General features: G+C 40.1%; 1 protein-coding gene across 2 annotated transcripts in view; it reads right to left on the reverse strand.

Annotated features, from left to right (window-relative positions):
* The window catches only part of ADK (adenosine kinase), a 175,778-nt gene that overhangs the window by 78,294 nt on the left and 75,775 nt on the right, over positions 1-21,709 (reverse strand). For both annotated transcript variants that reach the window (XM_035138686.2, XM_035138687.2), the window contains exons 5-6: positions 18,030-18,202; positions 17,270-17,378 (exon numbers count right to left, since the gene is read on the reverse strand). In XM_035138686.2, the coding sequence (XP_034994577.1) occupies positions 17,270-17,378; positions 18,030-18,202 (282 nt within the window). The remainder of the gene's footprint in view (positions 1-17,269; positions 17,379-18,029; positions 18,203-21,709) is intronic.

Raw genomic sequence — 21,709 nt, forward strand, 5'->3', positions numbered from 1 at the left:
AACCTCTGGTTAAATAATGTCAGTATGTAGAGAATATCCACGCGACCTGCCTCTCCCAGGTAAAAGAAGAAACAATTTGTCCAGCAGGACTTTTGACTCATACTTGCGAAGAACATACCGCAGGAGAGTAATTCAAGGGCAAGGCAGCAAACCCATTTATGGAGAAGGTCAAAACATACAGAAGCATTTACAGTAACAGACAAATCTTCATTTCACCTGTAGAAAGCAGCAAGAATGCCAAACTTGCTTCAGCAGTGGTAAAATAGAAAACTGAGAGGGAAACCCTCTTTACTGGGATCTAAGCATGCCGTGGTGCCAGGAATTTCCCTCACTGGCTCAATCTGGGTGCGTACAGCCCATTTACAGCCCCAATAACTTAAAAAAAACACCTATTGTCACTTGTTACTAAAAAGATGTATTGTGGTGTTTTCTCGTTTTGCATAACCATCGCTGGTTTCATCACAAAACTGTAGTGTTGGAAGGGACCCTGAGGATCATCTACTTCAGGGGTCACCAACCTAAGGCCCATGGGCTGGAAGCAGCCCGCAGAGGCCTTTTGACCAGCCCACGAGCCATTCCCGAACCGAGCTGCCCACTCGTATTCTGCGCTAAATCAGAGCAGTGCAGTGCAGGGACTCGCTTCCGCGGTGCTGGAAATCGTGTCTGCGCAGACGCTGGCACTGGAAATCAGATGTGCGCACGCGATCCAGCCCACAGAGGGATCTCCACAGGAGCGATCCAGCCCAGGCAAGATAAACCTTGCTGACCCCTGATCTAGTTCAACCCCCTGCAATGCAGGAATATGCTGCTGTCCCATATGGGGAATGAAACGGCAACCTTGGCATTATCAGCACTACGCTCTAACCAACTGAGCTATCCATGTGTATGATATCTTTGCTACTTTAACAATCCTGTTTCAAACTCTTCATATGTACTTTTCATCACCTATCATTCCAACCCCCCCCCCCCGAAGTAGTTTAATAAAACATTTGAAATTTGTAACATCTTTGACATAGAACAGCAGATGCTGTTACCACGCTTCTGAAAAGGTTTTATAAAACCAGAGGGTGTGAGGGAAATATCATAAAATGATAGAAGCAATTTTTAAAAGCAGAATTATTGAACTATGATAATTACATTAGATGAAACGCTTTATAAAGGCTTTTAATTGTCTTAAATTTGTGGATAAATCCACCCAGGAGATCACACTCACATCAATGAACTGCATTATACCAGCAAGAGGAACCTTGGACCAAAGCCAGAAAGAGCAAATACAATGGACCTCACTTGGCTGCAAATTACCAAAAAGCAAAAGAGAGAGAGAGAAAGTGACAGAGCTAAAGTGACACGTTTGCATTGTGGGGAAAAGATCAAATATTGATCAACCAAGCTGAGGTAATTAGAATGGTCGTCAAGGAGATGAGATGTACATTCTTACTTCCACTCAAATGCATCTTTGTTTTACACTGAATTTGCTATCTGCTTGGAAGCATTTCAAGAATTTGTGCATTGTCAATTAGCTGCACATGTGTTATGCTCATTGTTTGTTTCAAAGATATAAAACATGTACGTATTCAGATTATATTACAGGGTTTTAATTTGAACATTTCTGGGCCTATTGATTACGAAATGGGGCTGCCACCAAACTTCCAGTCACTATTGGGTAAGACTTAAATTGAATATCAAGAACAAAACGGATGACACCAAACTGTGACTTAAGGCCTGAATTTAAAAGTGGCACTGAACATAATATCTGTGTTTATGTAAACATGCACAGGGCAAGATTTACCCATGGATGGGGCCACTTTGACATGTGTCTGCCAGTCACCATGTGTGCAGTTAGCATGCTAGGAATCCCGTGTAGAAACTGTTGAGCCAATCTAAACATGTTCTGAGCATGTGAAATGCCACAGAAACTTAATAATAATAATAATAAACAAACAACACATGTTCTTCCTTAAAAATCAGTTCAAAGCTGGTTAGAATCATGCGAAGCCGCAAGCTTAAGTGCAGGGGATGGAAACCTGTTTCAGCAGAGGTCTGCATTCCTTCATGAGCATCCTTCCAGGGGTAGAATCACAGAATTATAGAATCACAGAATTATAAAGTTGGAAGAGACCCTGAGGGTCATCTAGTCCAACCCCTTGAAATGCAGGAATCTCAACTAAAGCATCCATGACAGATGGCCATCCAACTGCTGCTTAAAAACTTCCAATGAATGAGAGTCCACAGCCTCGTGGGGGAATCCATTCCACTGTTGAATGACTCTTATGTCAGAAAGTTCTTCCTGATGTTTAGTTCAGAATCTGAATTTAGACTTGAATCTATTGGTTTGAGTCCTACCCTCTCTGGAGAATAATAGTAATAATAGTGATAATAATAATACATTTTTATTTATACCCCGCCCTCCCCAGCAAAAGCCGGGCTCAGAGCGGCTAACACCAAATATAAAACAACTGGTTAAAATACAACTCAACAATGAGACTAAATACATCAAAATTAAATTAAAAATTAAAAAAGTAAAAAGAAGGAGAAAAAGCTTGCTCCATCTTCCATGTGACAGCCCTTTAGATATTTGAAGATGGCAATCATATCTCTCAGCCTCCTCTTTTCCAAGTTAACACACCTATCTCCCTCAAACGTTCTTCATATGGCTTGGTTTTCAGACCCTTGATCATCTTGGTTGCCCTACTCTGCACACATTCGTTTGTCAATACGCTTCTAAAACTGCGGTGCCCAGAAGTGGACACAGTATTCCAGGTGTGGTCTGGCCAAGGCAGAGTAGAGTGTTACTATTACTTCCCTTGATCTGGACACTATCCCTTTGTTGATGCAGCCTAGAATGGCATTAATTTGGGTTTGTAGTTTGTTGTTTTTTTGCTGTTGCATCACACAGTTGACTTATATTAAGTTTGTGGTCCAATAAGACCCCTAGACCCTTTTCACATGTCCTACTGGCAAGCCAGATGTCCCATATCTTATATTTGTGCAGCTGGTTCTTCCTGCCGAAGTGTAGAGCCTGACATTTGTCCATATTGAATTGTATTCTGTTAGTTTGGGTCCAGTTCACCAATCTGTTAAGGTCATATTGAATCCCAATTCTGTCTTCTATGGCATTAGCTGCCGCCCCTCCCAGTTTGGTGTCCTCAGCAATTTTCATGAGCAACCCCTCAATTCCTTCTTCCAAGTTGTTTATAAAGATGTTGAACAACAGCAGATCAATGGATGTGACTTTTATCATTGTACAACTTGCCTTCATTCAAGCCTCACAAAAGTCAGACATTTCTGTGTGCACACAAACACACATGCCCATCTGTGAAAGCAAGAGGCATTATCAACGGCCCATTCAAACCAGGTAAACACACTTGAAAAGGGCATAGAGCAGGGCTGATGAGGGGAGTCCTGGGAGGTGGATAGCGAGGGTTGGGGGATCATGTTCAGTCTCTGCACACCTGCTTAGTGGGGAAATAGCCTTTGAATTCCGTGCGTCGGCATGGCCCACATTAAAAAAGCAACCTGCACCCAACTACACCAACATTTTACCTGCACCTATTAGCAGACCATTCTTCCCATGGGTTAACTAATATCTGAAAACAGGCCTGGGTCATGGAAAGCTTTGCCTGAAAACAAGGGCAGACTGATTCACTGAACAATGGCTAAACTCAATCTTTTTCAAATGCACACGCAATACGAAAGCTGCTCCCCAATCAAAGAATTGCAAAAGCGGAGCAGGACTTTATGGCAGCAAAGGATTACAGACTCCAGTTTCACAACAGCAGCAATCAAAATGCAGTCTTTAGGAAAGTTGAATGGATAAGTGCGTTACAGCCATGCTTTTTCCATAGAAGAATGGGATATTGGCACAGTTAATACATGAACAGCACACAATTCAGAGAAAGAAAATAGGAATTGCCATGCTGAGCCAGATCAATGGTCCTCGGTATTCTGTACGCCAACAGCAACCAGCAGGAAGATCCCCAGCAGGATATGATGCCACCATTATCTATCCCCTGTTGCTAATTCTCATAGAAATATTGGCCAAGATCCAAAGAACTAGCTAGAGGGGGCTTTGAACTTTTGTGTTTTCAACAACTGTCCCTGTGCCGCATGGCAAAGAACTCTGAAAATGGAGCAAGACTTGAAATCAATGTCTGATAATAAACTGGAGGTCAGCTGTTCAAAGAAAAGAAGTCAAAAACCTGACTTGGGGCACATAGCCCCAAGTAGCTCTTTGGATTTCAACCAGCATTTCTGAACATGGAGACGACACACCTGCACTCACACACCACAGTAACTTGGCTTTATTCGGATTCATCTGAAATCTGCTGCCCAGAAGGAAGGTTTCAGTTCCTGGGTCAAGAATAAGGAGCCCAACTATCAACTGGACAATGTGAAAGAATACTATTCTTCCCTCCAAAATAGTTCTAGCCCTTAAAAAGAAAAAGGGGGGGTTCCAAAGGTTTGAAACTGCAAGATTCAATGCAAGACTATTAGAAATGAAATGGTATCTGAAGAAGTGTGAATGCACACAAAAGCTCATACCAAAATATAAACTTAGTTGGTCTTTAAGGTGCTACTGAAGGAATTTTTTTATTTTTATTAGAAATGAAGTAAGCAATACATTATGTTGGCCTGGCACAGGCTGATTACTATGTATGCTGCACTCTTTGGATTTTATACTAGTTCATGTTTCGTTTCATTTATTATGTATTTTTAAAATTATCTGTGCACTGCCTTGAGATTTTCTAAACAGTGAAGTGGTACACATATGCCCAGTGGCGAACGGAGCCGCTTGGCCACCCGGGGCAGCAAAACTGAAGGCACGCCCAGGGGGCAGGGTTGTCCGCAGCGCACATGTGTCATGACGCACAACGTCACAACTCATGCGTGCTACGGACACCCCCACAACAAACCTTTCCATGCAGGGAGAAGGGAGGCACAGCAGCCCTGTGTGTCCCTCCTCCCAGCGCGCAAAGAAAGCGGCAGCCATTTACACGCGTGTACAGGCTTACATGCGCCACCAAGCGTGGGCGGGGCGGGCAGCCGCGATGGCTCCCTTGGGATCACGCTGCCCGGGGCGGAACGCCCCCTTCTTCCTACGCCCCTGCATATGTCCTCCTTTTCCTCCCCCTTTCTTTCTCTTCTTTTCCATTATCAGAGACCATCAGTTGTTGAGGGGCTGAGGCTGAATAACACCTGGAGGGCCACAGGTTCACCCCTCCCCTGTTTTAGAGCAGCTCAAGCTCAAAGTCCGTTTGAGCAAATGGACCTAGTTGTGTGGTTCCTTGGATGGTGATTTTACTTGCGTTTGGACTCTACTATGACGCCAACAGTAGAGCATTCTGAGAGAACACTGTTGAAAACGGTGAGACTTGAAAGGCTCAACAGAGAGCTCCCGCAGTATATTCACACCTAACAAATGCCTTTGGGTCATCTTTGCCAACAGAAGCTTTACACTTCGCTACTTGCTATCAATGAAGGAAGGGGAGCAGAAAGCACACAAGCTTGAAGCTTGCCATCGTATGACCTTCCAACAGAAACCATAAGTGTCTGAACTGGGTTGTGTTGCATTTAAGAACCAAAGGAACCAAATGAATCCATTAATGCCATTTTCAGCTGAAAGGAGAAAATCTTCTGCTGGGAAAACTGATCAATGCTTTGGTGTCCAACCTAAGCTTCTTCATCATGATAACCCAGAGCAATGGGCTGCTTTTCCAGACCCCATTATCTGTTTTACAGATGAAAAAAAAAACCGCTCTATTTTCATGGAATTAGATTAATGTTCCAACAGGAAATACTTCTGAGGTTAACCTTGCTCCATACTTTTAAAAGCTGGCTGTAAACTTAAAAGATAAGAGGGGGAGGGGGAAGAGAAGAGAACTGACAGGTCTGTAGAAAAATACTGTTTCCTGGAAAAGCTGTCAAACAACACTTGCTTTAAGGGCACTGTGCACCAGACACCCAGGTCTGGTTTTATCAGACATGAGGATTTCAGGAATACCAGTTTGTTCCATAGTTCCATAGCACCTTTGGGCTAGTCCTTTTCCCCTGCAGTTTTATGGTCCCACCCCACCCCCAGCATTCCCTCAGTTGTACACTAGTTGGTTGTGCCTCAGAGTAACCATAAACTACCAGACCTGCATTGGAGCCCATTGCCACTATCAGTGGTGCAGTCATTTTTCAGTAACATTTCTGAGAAATAGACTTTTGAGCCTTGTTGTCAAAGAGTACTAAAATTTCAAAAGGCAAAAACGGGAAAGTTGTGGCAGAGGCACCTTGAAGAAGAGTGAACGGAAATTAACGTCTCATCTGAAAAGAACGTTTTTGTGGCATGCCGGATTTGGAGATTCTTTATTAAGAACCTGAAACTACCAACGGATGAATTTAATAGTAAAATAATCTCCACAATATAATCAACTGCAGAGTTATTGCGTAATATTTAGGATAATTTAAAGGCCAGAATACAAGGAAGTACAGATTTTAAGCAATAGCCAAAATGGTAATTGCAACTCCACTGTGGCATGAGCTAGTACAGTGGAACCTCGGTATATGAACACCTCGGTTTACAAATTTTCGGTTTATGAACGCCGCGGACCCATCTGGAACGGATTAATTCACTTTCCATTACTTTCAATGGGAAAGTTCACTTCAGTTTATGAACACTTCAGTTTATGAACAGACTTCCGGAACCAATTACACCCATGCACCCACGGGTTAAGTACGCTTCAGGCTGAGTACTCCACGGACCCGTCTCGAACAGATTAATCCACTTTCCATTACTTTCAATGGGAAAGTTCGCTTCAGTTTATGAACGCTTCAGTTTAAGTACTCTGTGGACCGTCTGGAACAGATTAATCCACTTTCCATTACTTTCAATGGGAAAGTTCGCTTCAGTTTATGAACGCTTCAGTTTATGAACAGACTTCCAGAACCCATTGTGTTCATAAACCGAGGTACCACAGTAAAAGGATTCCAAACGTCTGCAAAATTGCAGATAATTGTGTAGAAATATTTGTTGTGGAAAGGTGAAAATGCAGTGCAATTACTAAATAAAGCTAAAATGTATGCAAAGTATTTATGTATGGGAATCCCAAGGTTTTAGATATTAAAAAACACACAATGCTTTTATTTGTAAAGCTTCAAGGTGGTAGATAAAGTGTAGTTCATGAGGCAGATCAGAGAACCTTCTGTTCCATTTGCTACTTGGCAATAGTTAAGTTTACTGTAATAGCCACTGAAAGCTATAATTGCTAAGTTTTGTCATCTGGCGTTTATTTGTGGTTTGCAAGTGGTAAGAAACCAACTCATTTCACCTTCAGAAGCACTTGCTTACATTTGTGCAAAAACTAATAGCTTGGTATTTCACACAGGAAGATGTATACACATATCTTGTTACTGTCATAGAAATGCAAAAAGGATAATAGAGTATTTTCAGGCATGTCCTTGAACTAAGGGTAATTTGAATTACTTAGTAAGAAAACTAATGGATTTAAAGCAATTACATTACTAAAAGGTATGCTTCAAAATGTGACTCAGTTGTTTCATTGTTCCTCAAATAATAATTTTATACCAATTTACATTTCTTTTGTGAAAATTGGATCCACTGCTAAACAAACATTTCAGCATTGTCAAAAGCTTGCGAGATACGGGTTAAGTAAAGATGTCTGTTTAGGTTATTTGAGTGCATGTGTACACAGTCCTATCATTTAAGAACTGTGAGTTTGTGATTCACAAATAAGCTCAGCCCAGATTCCTATTCACTTAACTTTATTCATTCCAACATAAACAAGAATCCAAGAGACATTATTTTCAAATGAATATCCAATGCTAATGAACAAAACCATTCCAACTGAACCTTTTAGTCAAACAATATTATTGCAGGGTTGTATACCTTAGTCTGCTATTCAGTTTTTCATAAAATTATTTGAGACTCTGACTTTGTTTCTACTGAATACAGATGAGCATTAAAGCTCTAGAATGTATTTCCTACACAAATGCAATTTTTCTGCAATATGTCAAGATTAAATTCACTGCAGATGTGTCTGGTTTAAACCTGGCTAGATTACTTTTACACCAAACTTGGATTTACTTCTAATGCCATTAATGCTTTTGTGTTGATTCACTACAGCAAACACTAATGTCAACCCCTGAAGAGCTAAAATTCCCATATTCACACAAAAACTCATTTTACAATTTCACCCTACATTTTTCATAAAAAGGCATGTCAGTACGTTGTGGCAGATATCCAGTTTTTATCTGCTGGTTGATGCACTAAGGACCATTTAAAACAAAGCAATTAGTTGCGAGTGTGGTTAGTTTAACAAGATAATATCATCATAATCCATGGTTTGAGGCTGGGTTCTTAAGAAATTCTCTAGAGTTTGTTTTAAACTAGAATCCTTTGTCCAAATGGAATGTTAACTGGTAAAAATGAAATTAAACTCTTGTGGAGTCAATCCCCAGCTGCATGAAAGAATAAGGGATGTGGGGGTAAGAAAGTATAATGCTTCAAAGTTTTTGGAGGGTCAATCATCTAGCGCTAAACCATGATTTACCATTTGTGTGGATGAAACAATTACCCTCAACTTTACAGAAGCTGCAACATTGACTAAGACTGATCTTCCCAATATTATTTGCAAGAATTTCCCTCGTTTATAACAACATCAATAACACCAAGCTATTTAGCTGAGTTTTAAATCAAAATGAATAATGGACAGATGTAACAAACTTTGTCTGAGATTTTAATTTATACTGTACTTAACATGGATGTGAAACAAATTATGAAGTAGCAAGAGAAAATGACTAAAAGAAGGGAAAATTCAAATCTGACTAATTCCTTAGTAATTTTCCTCAAATAAGTAAAGGCAGGCTTAGACTTTTTAAAATAAGCAACCAGGATATGGATACTAAGGAAAGGGTTTCATAATGCTTGCAAAAAGTAAATTTTGGAAGACACCTGAAGGCAGCCCTGTATAAGGAAGCTTTTTAAGGTTTAATGTTTTATCATGTTTTTATATATGTTGGAAGCTGGGTTGATTTCAAAAAATTCCACTGGAAAAATGGAGCTGGCAGTATTGAGTCTGTGGCTCATGTGCTTCTGGCTTGCACCCTGTATAAAGATTTGAGGAGTGAGGTTATTACCCCTCTATTATTGTCGCTCAACCATTTTTCTGGTAATGCAAGAAATGTAAATGTGTTGCCACTGTCTGCTGGTGTTACACATTCTAATATTTTAGGTATGAAATAATGTATCTACTTCACATGTCAACTATTCATGTATGTTCTTTAATGCTTCTAGTCAAGCTTCCAAGTATAAATTTTATACCTTTTATTTATAAACTGCCTTCAGATTTTTTGAATATTGTCCTGAAATGTTTGCCAGTCTTTAAATGCCCTTAATGCATTATACTGTATTTTTAGCTCCATAGGACGCACCTGACTGTAGGACGCACTTAGTTTTTTGAGTAGGAAAACAAGAAAAAATTTTTTTTTTGCTTTCTTGAATTGTCCTAGGCATAGCAGCCAAATCCTAGAGGCCTAGTGCCTTTACCCCCCCCCCAATTAAATAATTTGCAAAGGGGGAAAGCTCCATTTTTGAGGATCAGCTCAAAATTGTTGAGCTTACCTTGCGAAGGAAAAATATCCTGTTTTTATGGGGTTCAACTCAAAGTTCTGCAGCTTCTCTAGGAAAGGAAAGGGACCCATTTCTACAATTTCCAGACAGATAATCTAATCAGCCAGTCACATGTCGCTGGGGAAACAAGCAGCCTCTTCTCTGCAGACAACAATTGAGGCCTGGGCAAGGGGCTGGGTGGGATGGGAAGGGAGTTAGCTCCCTTATCTCCCCCCCCATCTCTTGCAATCAGCTACTGAGCAGGTCCTTTCAACACTCTCTTTCCCTCTTGTTAGCCTTTAGCTCTTTCAAAAAAAAAAAGCACGATCTGCCTTTGGTCCCTGGGCAATTTGGCTCCAGGGACCACACATTCACTCCATAAGATGCACAGACATTTCCTCTTACTTTTTAGGAGGAAAAAAGTGTGTCTTATGGAGCGAAAAATACGGTAAATCGGTTGTGAAAGGTATGAGTAAGGAATGGGTGTTTAGCTTAGAAAATAACATACTGCTGGCAGAAAATAAGCATCAGGCAGTGTTAGCTACGTCACTAAATTTGGTATTCCAACACTTCCAAAATAAAACTGGCCAAAGACTCCCGAGATGTCTAATTTACATGAAACTATAAGAAAAAAGGCTTAGCTAGGCCCCTGGGTGACCTCAATCACAAACAAAAAAACCATAGGGCACTTCAACGGGTTTTTCCCCGCAAAATCCACTCAACATGAAGTCACTTGACAATAAGCATTTCTGTGTTCCCTAACTTACATAGCCATTTTGCCAAATGAATTTATGATTCTGCAACTAAATAAATAACTGTATTAGAATGTTGCTTTTGCTTGCTAAAAAAAGCAATGGGTTACCACCATTCTTTTAATATTAGCTGCTAAGTTAATAGAGCTTGAACAGAAACTAGGAAACAAACATATAAAATTAACTGCACATTTTGATCTAATTCAGGAATTTGTATCAATTTTTTCTGTACTTTAATCAATTAGCTTAAGGCTAAATTAAAAGCTAGAATACATTATTTAAAATGTTAATATTTATATCAGTGTTTGGTTTGTGCCTGTAAACTGTTTCTCACTGTAGGCCACTGCTGAGTTCTTTTACCATTTCTAATGGTGCTCCTCAAACATAGACAAGGCACAAAATACATTAAGTCCAGTCATGTGATTTTTACTCATGTCCAGAAATGACGGTTCAATTAGGCAGATAAGGATCTACAGCACTTTGCTGAATCTGTTTGCAGTCCAGATTTCTAGTTTACAGAAGCACTTGGGGACATGATTACTTCTTAGAAATGGACGCTTACTACAGTTTTATTGGTGTCCAACAGGAATTTCCTTTTTACTCATCAAAAAGCCAACTAATCTTACCATATCAATTAATGTTTCCAATTACTCCTCAGTCTATAAGTCTTCTTTCATAATGGTTCAACGCCCAAAGGTTTATTTACACAAACAAATACCACATCTATGGGATTTATGTAATCGTCAAAATGTTGACAGTTACAGAAATTCTCAAGAATTTATCAAGTGTGGAAAGAAATGTCAGAAATACTTACACTGTGAGATTTTTTTCCATCAATAATATGGAAAACAGCAGAGCAAACAAGAATAATATAGGTCTCCCTTCAGAAACATGCCCAGTAAAGATGTTTTTCAGTTATATATGGCCTCTAAATGGACAGGAAGCTCATGCTGCCAATGTTTTATAGCCATCCTACTGAAATCGAAGAGGGCTGCAATGAATTCACATTTTGGTTAATATTTTAGCTCCCACTAGTGAGAAAATTGATTCCAACGATAGAACAAATATTGCATGAACCAAGATGATCAACTGAAGTACTTATCTCATAATCATGCTGGACTCCAACACCACTGCTGTGAAATTACATTTCTTTCTCATTATTAGATATCCAAAAGGTTTGCAAAATAGCTCTATCAACTCTGCTCTGTTTCAGATTAACTTGACACAAAAAAACTTCAATGGAGATTACTGATAAGAGACATGTCTTTAAGCAAGTGTTACAATGCAACTGATAACATAATGGAATACAGTGAAGTGCGAGAAAACCAGAGTACACCTACTGCAATTGCATGAATAAATGAAACACTCATTCAATACAGCACGACTGGATTGCTTTCTGCTTTGAGGTTATCATTGTTCCATTCGGCAGCTATGCTATTGGAAACTTGGTCAATCTCATTGTAATCTAATCCTTTGCTTGAACTGGAGAACCATATGATTAATTGGTTTTTCAGTCTATGTCATTGTTGTTCAGAATGTTCCCTTTTGTTGGACAACTTTCGATGCAGAGTATTGGTGGTAGCGTTTTAAGAAAACAATATTTTTGTTCAACTGTCTTCATGTTCTGAGGTGGAAAATGCTGACCAACTGTTGTTAGATAAATCAGGATGGCACCAGAAGCCATCCTGTCTTATGTTTATCACTTCAGTCTGTTCTGATCAAAAGGTTTTTTTTCAAGTTGCCATATAATGTTTGATCAAAATATACGACTATGTGCTACTGTAGACACCGCATGATGTCAGCACAAATAGTGTTAGATGTTGGGACAGACATTATGGAAAAAATACTTACTGACTGAGGAGATCTAGCATTCAGATTAAAAAGTATTTCCCCAGTTGCTTTAATACCAAACTTTTCTCAAAGAGGGCCGGGTTAGATGAAGTGAGCATGCGTGAGTGCCAACCAAACCTGTTGAGCTTTTTTAAGGATTTTACCCCAGGACATATGCTGCCAGATTAAATTGGCCGGCGGGCCGAATTAGGCCCCCAAAACGGCCTTTGGACATGCCTGGGGGATAAGGGAGTAGAAAGTAGGGTAGAGACTATGAAATTCAGAGTCCTGTTTTCACCCAAGGAACAATCTTGCAAATGAAGCAATGCCTGAATACAGCCAAGGTTCTGCTACAATACAATTTGAACTGGAGACTATGTCTGCATTATCCCCAAACCATTTCTCCTTTAAATAAGACTAGAAAGCAGATGACCTTAATAACATGTCAGAGTTCATAAAAAGCCCATGAATAGGAATCAACAAAAGATGAGCAGCTTTGGCTGTACGAACCAAGAAATCTGGTGTGGACGCATTTCTCCTTTTTCATATGATTGACAATTAAGTTTGACTAGTAGAACAGCAACAGTGGCAACTTTCTTCAAAGTTGACTCTCTCATCCCCATTCCCTTCTAGGAGTACAAATATTTATTTTTTAAATTTACATTAAAATAAGAGTGAAAAATCAGATCAGGTTTTTTAAATGCCTCTTTAGTTTTCTTGCCTTACAGACTTCATTACCCAAGAAAAGTATTCTTACAAATTATGGAAGAAGAGTCTGCATCAACATGGATTTATGTATTGAAGTTTCCCTGCCTAGCAGGACTGTTTTCAGTCAACCAGTGTTATGCAGTTAAAGCAGCTCATTCCCAATAGATCTGAGTTTCAGCATCTTCCTAATGAAATAAAGACTAGCCTTTTGCTTCTCCCATGTGCATGGAATGCATTTATGTATCTATAGAATTGGGGGTGGGGGTGAGGACTTGATAAAGAAACATTATGCCAATAAAGATGACATGCTGCGTTCATCTCTGTAGGTATCTGTCAAATGCAAAACTGTACACAACTATCTTCAGAGTAATAATGATGTTTTATCATTTTAATTATAAACACTTTTGGGGGGAAAATCCCCCAAAGTATATGTGTTGGGGTGGTCTAAATTAACTGTAGTTTGATAGCCCAAGGGTAGCAGAAATAGATTGAGCTAGCAAATTTCATAGTAGTTATAGCAGCTGTCTTCTTGCCTCGGGGAATCTGGGTATTTAACAAAGCAGACAGCTTGGCACAGGCATCTGATTAGCAACATGCCAATATGGCTGGATAGAATTTGCAGAGGCTCTATTGTTCCAGTATTTGATTAAACATCTGGAGAATTCTACTATTATATATTTCCCACATATATTCACTCACAATAATTTTGCACAGGTTGTCATGTCTTCCTTAATACTAGTAACAGGGCGTGGAGTCGCCCACGGTGGAGCAGTAAAGATGAATGAGGATGCACCGCAAATGAAGTTGTTTTTTTAAAAAAAGCAGAAAGGGCAGAACGTGAGAGTATGTTTCTAAATCACAGATCCATAAAAGCATTTAAAAAATAAATTCAAAGACATTCTATGAACAGAGATGTGAAAGTGAGGGTATATGTTGCAAGAGGAGTTTTATCATAACTAATACAAAAACAACTGTTTAGAAAGCTAATAACTGAGCTTCCAAAACATATTTGGCATACAGTCTTTGAAAATCTTACTACTCCTTGGGCAGTTTCTGAACAGCAAACTTTCAACAAAGAATCAAACATGCTCTCTCTCTCTCTCCTTGTCTCTCATGCTTTATGCATACACCACAAATTATTGGGGCTTGTCGGCAGAGTTCAAAGCACCAGAGTCTCTGCAAACTGCCTTCTTCATCTAGAAGTACATTCTTTTACTCTATCAAATCCATCTGAGGTAATAAGACTTGATGTTTTATTCAACAGAGCTGAGGAAAATTGTTGCACAATAGGTTAATTCAAAATGGCAGCATAGAAAATGCATCTGTCAGTGGGGATCAAATTACAGGGCAAGCTCCTTGCGATGCTTAGAAAAACAAGCCTGCAGTTTTACGGATTATGTGCACGCATGTGTTTAAAGGGGTGGGAAAGGAGCTAAATATCTGCACTAACCTCCAATTAAAGTCAATCATAAAAACAGCCTATTTAATGAGTGCAGATTTCTTTGGGTAATTATAACACCAACCAGTCCCCCCCCCCTTTTAAATCTGTAATTCTGCCTTCTTGTTATTGCTTGCTTTGTCATTAATCGCCTCAGGACCTTGATTTCCTAGCAACAGACTCTGCCACCAAACATTTGGCTCTTGTTCAACATTTTCTTTGTGAAAAATGGCACTGCTGTTGTTGCTGGGCTGCTGCAGCTAGACTGTCTCTCTAAGTGCTCTAATAATGCATTCTTTTATTTAAAAGAATCACACGAGAAAAGGATGAATGCCCGTGCCTCCCTGAATAGGGAGCAAAAGCAAGTTTACCTGCAATTTAAAGTTTGCAGCAGCCGCAGGAAAATAATCTGATAATTTCTCATGAATGCTATGATAGCACTTAAATATAAAAAAGGTCCACTGTCTGCCGCATGTTGAGGAAAATGAGGAGCAACACCTGCCAAATGTTATGTATCAGATTTCTTTTCCACCCAAGGGGACAAACTGGCTGGCTTGGATCCAGTAGGGCTTTTCTGCCTCTTCCTTCCCACTGTAGTCTCAGGCACCCCCCCTCCCCACAAAAGAGCAGCTCCCAAGAGCGAGGTCCCTTCAGAACAGAATGGACTGTGGCTCACACAAGGTGCCCCTCACAAGTCCCCACCAATTCTCTTCTCCCACTAACAACTCCATGCTATTTCCAACACAGCCCCCGCCCCACAAAGATTTTTCAGGTGGCGGAAGGGGCTGCGATGGGGAGGATGATACAGGAAAGATCTGCTGTGTTCTACAATCCAAGTGCTTATGTGGGACCAGTTCTAGCCATACCTGGTCCACCCCGCTGTGCCACAGACCTGTTTAACAGGGGGCTGTACAAATGCAGGGCTGCAGGGAGAAAGGTTAGCATGCTCCAGCGGTACCTGTATGGAGGTGCAGTAAGATTTTGTACTGTAGGTACAATTGCAGATGGTTTCTGAATAACAGTTATGCCCACCATTCCTCTCCCCCCACCCATTCTTCTTCTTCATTTCAAAACTTTCTAGTCTTCTTACAGTTTTTAGCTCATTGCATTCAGTCCCAAGTGTGCCATTCAGAACAGACCAAGATATAGTAATTTTGAAATGAGAAAACAGGCCGGCGGGAGGGGGGAAGAGCATAAATTAAAAATGAACAGGCTACTGTGGAAATATATATTCTGAAAAGATGTCTCGAACATATGGCAGAAGCGGTTGATGTTCTGTGCTGCATATGATCTTTGCAGGATAAGCATTTACAATTATTGATGCAGCTTTGGCCATATGCAAGAATCAACAACCACCACCATGGAAAAGCCAGAGCACTGCACAATAACAGGCTGCAGGAGACATTAACACTAACTGAAGGAAATAACTTTTTTTTAAAATGAATTTGTTTCTCCCGGATAATCCATTTTCTACACTTCTCACCAGCTGTTCCCACATGGCTCAGGTAACAGGATGGCAGCAGCTGTCATACAGAATCCATATATTATACGCACATTACGTTCTTTAATCTGCCCTAGCTGCCTCCTATACTTGTTAATTGTGATCAGCATTAACAACATCACAGCAAGGGAAACACAAATCCGCAATTTATAGCACACCAGAATGCAAGTCTACATAAATATGTGAGTTGGGTTTCCGTCTATCTTGGGCGAGAGTAAAATATCCGTAGAATGAATTCTAAGCATTTCCTCCTCAGCTTCACTAGAACAGTGTTTCCAACTTGTGGGTCACGACCTCAATTGGGTTGCAAAGCCTGTGCAAGAGGGTTGTGGCTTTGAAAGTTAACTCCAAACAATTATTGCTCTTAATCCTTAGTTGGTATGATGAATACCTCTAACAACTTTTTGTTTTGCTGGCATATTGTAATGCTGTGTAGACAATTGTAACCAAGCGTCAGAAAGGCTCAAGTCTTATATTTTTGGCAGTGAGCTTATTCAAATTTTGGCTTCATGTTACCAACTCAGTTATCATTGAGTACCCTGAGCCTGCTGATGAAGCACTATCTGTGCTGCTATTTGGTAGCACGTATCTTTGCATGCTAGGTTTTTCATGATTTTATGATTTTATTCTGTGAACTGCCCTGAGATCTCCGGGTATAGGGCGGTATATAAATTTTTAATAATAATAATAATAATAATAATAAAGACAAAATACTGCAGCAGACTATATACCTCAATAATGATCTGTGGCTATGTGTGACAATCATCAAACACCACACTGACCTACTTGTTTAGCTATCCCACTGATACTTGCCCACATGGACTTCATTGTGAATAAAGCTATTAAAAACATTATAGCTAACACAGCTTTTATAAGTGTATGTTTTAAAGTAAAATTTTAATGGCTTATGAAGTAATAACCTGTGATCAGATGACAGCTATTCTTACATTCCCATTAAGAAAACAACAACCAGGAATAAGTTTGGAAGTTTTTATAAAAATGAATTCCACATTAATAAAAGCATTAAGTAATTTTTTGCTTTCTGATCATTGTCTAAAATTCCTGTGACAATACTAAATAAATTTGGACTTGTGTGTTGCAATACCAAAAAGGTTGAGAACCACAGTGCTAGAAGATGGCAGGTCTTGGCATCCCTGCAGATTCCAAGAAACTGCTCAAAAGTAAGCCATACATAAAAATGTAAACGAGATGTACAGTTAAGAGTTCAAATGCTGAATTTGATTCAAAATAGCTTCCCGAGTTCTTCATAAGTGAATTAAAGTAAGTCAACGTTCATGTCAATTAATCAAGACACAGTGCAACGGAAGAGTCACTTTTAGCACCCACAAAATATATGCCGTACTTGATGCAACTTGTATGAAAATGGTCAAAGTGTTGAACGCAGGTGCAAAATTAACCAAACCTACCGCGATATAATAAACTTGAGCTTTTTCCACCAAGTTCCAGTTCTTTTCTATGTCAAGATGCTTTTCCTTTTTATAACAGTTAGCAGCAGCCAGGTTAGCAACAAGAGACCTAAAATGACAAAAAGTAGTCAACATGATCAGATGGAACAACTGAGCCACAGTCTCATTCCTTTTGCTCCTACAAACTAATAATAATACTTAGAATTTATTTAGCAAGCTGCTTCAGATACTGTTCCTTCTTGCAACCCTTACAACAACCTGTGATGTAGGTCAGTTTTATTCCCATATTGTTGGTGGGAGGGGGCACTGGGGCTGAGAGGCTGCTCTGACTAAGGCTACCTGTTCAGTTTATGTGCAGGAGAGGCAAGAGGTTCAAACTGGGGACTTGTGGATTTGTACCTCAGTCTTCTAGCCACTTGTGCCAGCTTTCCAAAAACCTCCTACAGATATGGGAGTGAAAGTTTCAAGAGAACTTTCTAGTACAGTAATGCTAATTGGGATCAAGCAGGGAAGCAAGCTGCTGCTTTTGATGCTGATGCTGTTGGTTGGTTACACGGAGGCAAATTTGTAAAGATGGGGAAGAGCAGCAAGAAGAAGAGATTGTCAACAGCACAAATGGAGAGGAGAAGGAACTTGAAGTCAAAAGCACCTCAATTTGGCTTACAAATGCAGCTGCAGACATCTGCCATATTCCATGTCAAAATAGGAATTTTGACCTGGAATATGGCAGAGGTATTTGTATCCCAAGGAGAAAGATGACCTGTTGTCACTTGTGATGCAGGCAGCACAGGTTCCAGTTGGCTCTTCGCTCTGCTCATAATAATGGGCATCCACATGAGCTTCTTCAGCTTTCTTCTTCAAAATTGCACCAAACTTATCCGTTCCGATGCACCCAAAAAACGTTGCAGCTTTGTAAGGGCTCTGGATCATCCACTGCAGTCAGAGACAGAGAAGGAAAAACCAATTCACTTCAATTGCTTGGAATCAAATTGTTGTTGTTATATGTATGTCCAGCACTTGGCGTTAAAACGAGAAGTCCAATAGTACCACTGTAATACCTTTGAATTCCTTCAAATCCAGATGGACTTTAAATCATTTAAGTTCAACCTCCCTCAGCCTGGGAACCTCCTGATATTGTTGGACTCCAGCTCCCTTCAGTCCAGTTGTAGTCCAGTTTAAGGCTAACGTAAACTGCAATTCTAACCACTCTTACCAGGGAGGAAGCCCAGCTGAAACTTATTTCTGAATATACATGGCTAAGATTGTAGCTTTAGTCTATCAAAGTTTTGAGGGTTTATTTTATTTTTTACAATCAAGCAGTATATAAATTTTATGAAATAGAGTGAAATAGACATACTGATGTAGTTTGGGAAAATACAAATAAAATATTACCAATTATAAGCAAAATCAATAGATCTTTAACAAACATACCTTTTTGGACTTATGCTCCAAAAATGCAGAACCAGCAGTTCAGCTACTCTGAAATAACTGCTAAACAAAACTGCAAAACAATCCCAACCACCCCACTCTAAAGTTCGCTAACAGAAGCTACATAAACTGAGGCTGCTGAAGAGTCCAGAGACCATCTTGTTTGTCTCTTAGAGCAGACCCAGGTCATGGAGCCTGAGCTTCCACTGCCACTGCCTGCCATGAACCATCATTGGCAGGATTGGCAGCAGCAGCAGCAGCAGCAGCAGTTATGTTATTATTGTAATTATGCTGTTTTAAAGGTGCACTTTATATTTGACTTCCTTTGACAGTTTTCTTTTGAAATCTTTACATTTGCGTGTGCTAACTTTGCTGCATTAAACATGCATTCTGCAGTTGACCTCATTTGCAATGTTTTATTTTGAAACCTTTGTGATAATATTTTAGTTTCTTGTTAATTATTTTGCTTTGAGTGTAAACTTTATATTTGACATTTTCAATGATGTTTTATTCTGGATTGTTTTGTTTGATGTTTTAGTGTGTTGTAAGCCAATTTGGGTTTCTTCTTAACAATATAAAGCAATATAGAAATGAAATGAATAGTGATAACAATAAAAAGAAATGTGAGAAAATACAGAGATATGAAGGGACCACAAGGGTCATTTGGTTCAACTACCTGAAAATTTGGTTCAACTACCTGAAAATTGTAGCAATAAGTGAATACCATTTATCCAATGCCATATACTATTTCCTCTGGCAATCCAATATAGAAAACTAGAAACTTCACAAATAATCACCAAAATTCAACAATTTCCTTGGTTCCAGCGGCTGACTCCTCTGGAATTCAGGGCTCACCCTGCCTTCATAATCCCTTAAGCATAAGGTCATGTACTCCTTGCCCCTCCATATGGTGTGAACTCAGCCTCACAATAGGAGGCAGGAGGCGATCAAGGGCAGCACATACCCCAGAAAGAAATCACAGTTCTGCAGCTTCTCTAGGAAAGGGAAGGGACCCATTTCTACAGTTTCCAGACAGATAATCTAATCAGCCAGTCACATGTTTCTGGGGAAACAAGCAACCTCTCTCTGCAGACAACCATTGAGGCCTGGGCAAGGGGCCTGGGTGGGGCGGGAAGGGAGCTAGCTCCCTTATCTCCCTTCCTGATCTCTTGCAATCAGCTGCTGAGCGGGTCCTTTCAACACTCTCTTTCCCTCTTGTTAGCCTTTAGCTCATTCTAAAAATAAAAAAGCACGATCTGCCTTTTGCCCCTGAGCAATTCGGCTCCAGGGACCACACACTCGCTCCATAAGACACACAGACATTTCCTCTTACTTTTTAGGAGGAGAAAAATGTGTCTTATGGGGTGAAAAATACGGTAATATGTGACACAATGCGAGATAAAGTGAAACCATGGTGGATGCATCAACCAATGGGCACCATAATTTCTCCTAACTGCAGTTGGTAGTTTACACACTCAATCTATATTAAGAATAAAGGCTACACCTCTTCACCACCATATTACTAATATTGTTTCCTAATACAGTAGAGATTTATGCAAATGATAATGTCAGAATTTCAAATCAGCCCTAGTAGTAGTAGTAGTAATACTAATAATACTAATACTACTACTACTACTAATAATAATAATAATAATAATTTATTATTTATACACCTCCCATCTGGTTCAGTTTCCCCAGCCACTTTGGGCAGCTCCCAATCAAGTGTTAAAAACAATACAGCATTAAATTTTAAAAACTTCCCTAAACAGGGCTGCCTTCAGGTGTCTTTTAAAAATAGGATAGCTGCTTATTTCATTGACATCTGATGGGAGGGCATTCCACAGGGCGGGTGCCACCACCGAGAAGGCCCTCTGCCTGGTTCCCTGTAACTTCGCTTCTCGTAATGAGGGAACCGCCAGAAGGCCCTCAGTACTGGATCTCAGTGAACGATAGGAGTGGAGAGGTATACTGGGACAAGGCCATTTAGGGCTTTAAAGGTCAGCACCAACACTTTGAATTGTGCTCGGAAATGTGGGAGCCTATGCAGATCTCCCAGGACCAGTGTTATATGGTCCTGGCGGCCACTCCCAGTCAAGCTGCTGCATTCTGGATTACTTGTGGGAGATAACTAGAGCATGCACCACTCTTGCGAGACAGTCCGTGGGCAGGTAGGGTCTCAGCCTGCGTACCAGATGGAGCTGGTAGACAGCCGCCCTGGACACAGAATTGACCTGCGCCTCCATGGACAGCTGTGAGTCCAAAATGACTCCCAGGCTGTGCACCTGGTCCTTCAGGGGCACAGTTACCCCATTCAGGACCAGGGGGTCCCCCACACCCACCCCGTCCCCCCAAAACAGTACTTCTGTCTTGTCAGGATTCATCCTTAATCTGTTAGCCGCCATCCATCCTCCAGCCACCTCCAGACACTCACACAGGACCTTCACCGCCTTCACTGGTTCTGATTTGAAAGAGAAGTAGAGCTGGGTGTCATCTCCATACTGATGAACACCTAGCCCAAACCCCCTGATGATCTCTCCCAGCGGCTTCATATAGATATTAAAAAGCATGGGGGAGAAGATGGGACCTCTCCCCTTTCTAAACATGCTTTTGTTTGGAATTCATGTAGCCTCAAATACTCCCCCCCTCCAATACTGGCCTTTCCCGGCCATCAAGGTTAGGCTTTTTGTTTTAAGTTCTTTGACTTTGTACCTCTTCTGATGTATTTCACTGTTTACATTTTTCTGATCTAGTAAATGATTTTATAACATGTTATTGTGTTTAGTTATTTAATTTCTCATGCTATTATTTAAATTGTATACACTGTTTAACATCAAGCTGTCTAGAAATTTCGTATTAAAATAAATAAAATCCATGTTCTGAATATGAGTAGCAATTAGGATTTAAGAGATTAGGAATGAATAAAAATAGATCTTAGTACCGGTATGTATTTCATAGTACTATAAATACATGCTTTAAAGTTTCAGAGCATCTTACATTGTAGGTTCTAATCAG

Source organism: Zootoca vivipara, chromosome 5 (assembly GCF_963506605.1).
Source record: "Zootoca vivipara chromosome 5, rZooViv1.1, whole genome shotgun sequence".
Lineage (NCBI taxonomy): Eukaryota > Metazoa > Chordata > Lepidosauria > Squamata > Lacertidae > Zootoca > Zootoca vivipara.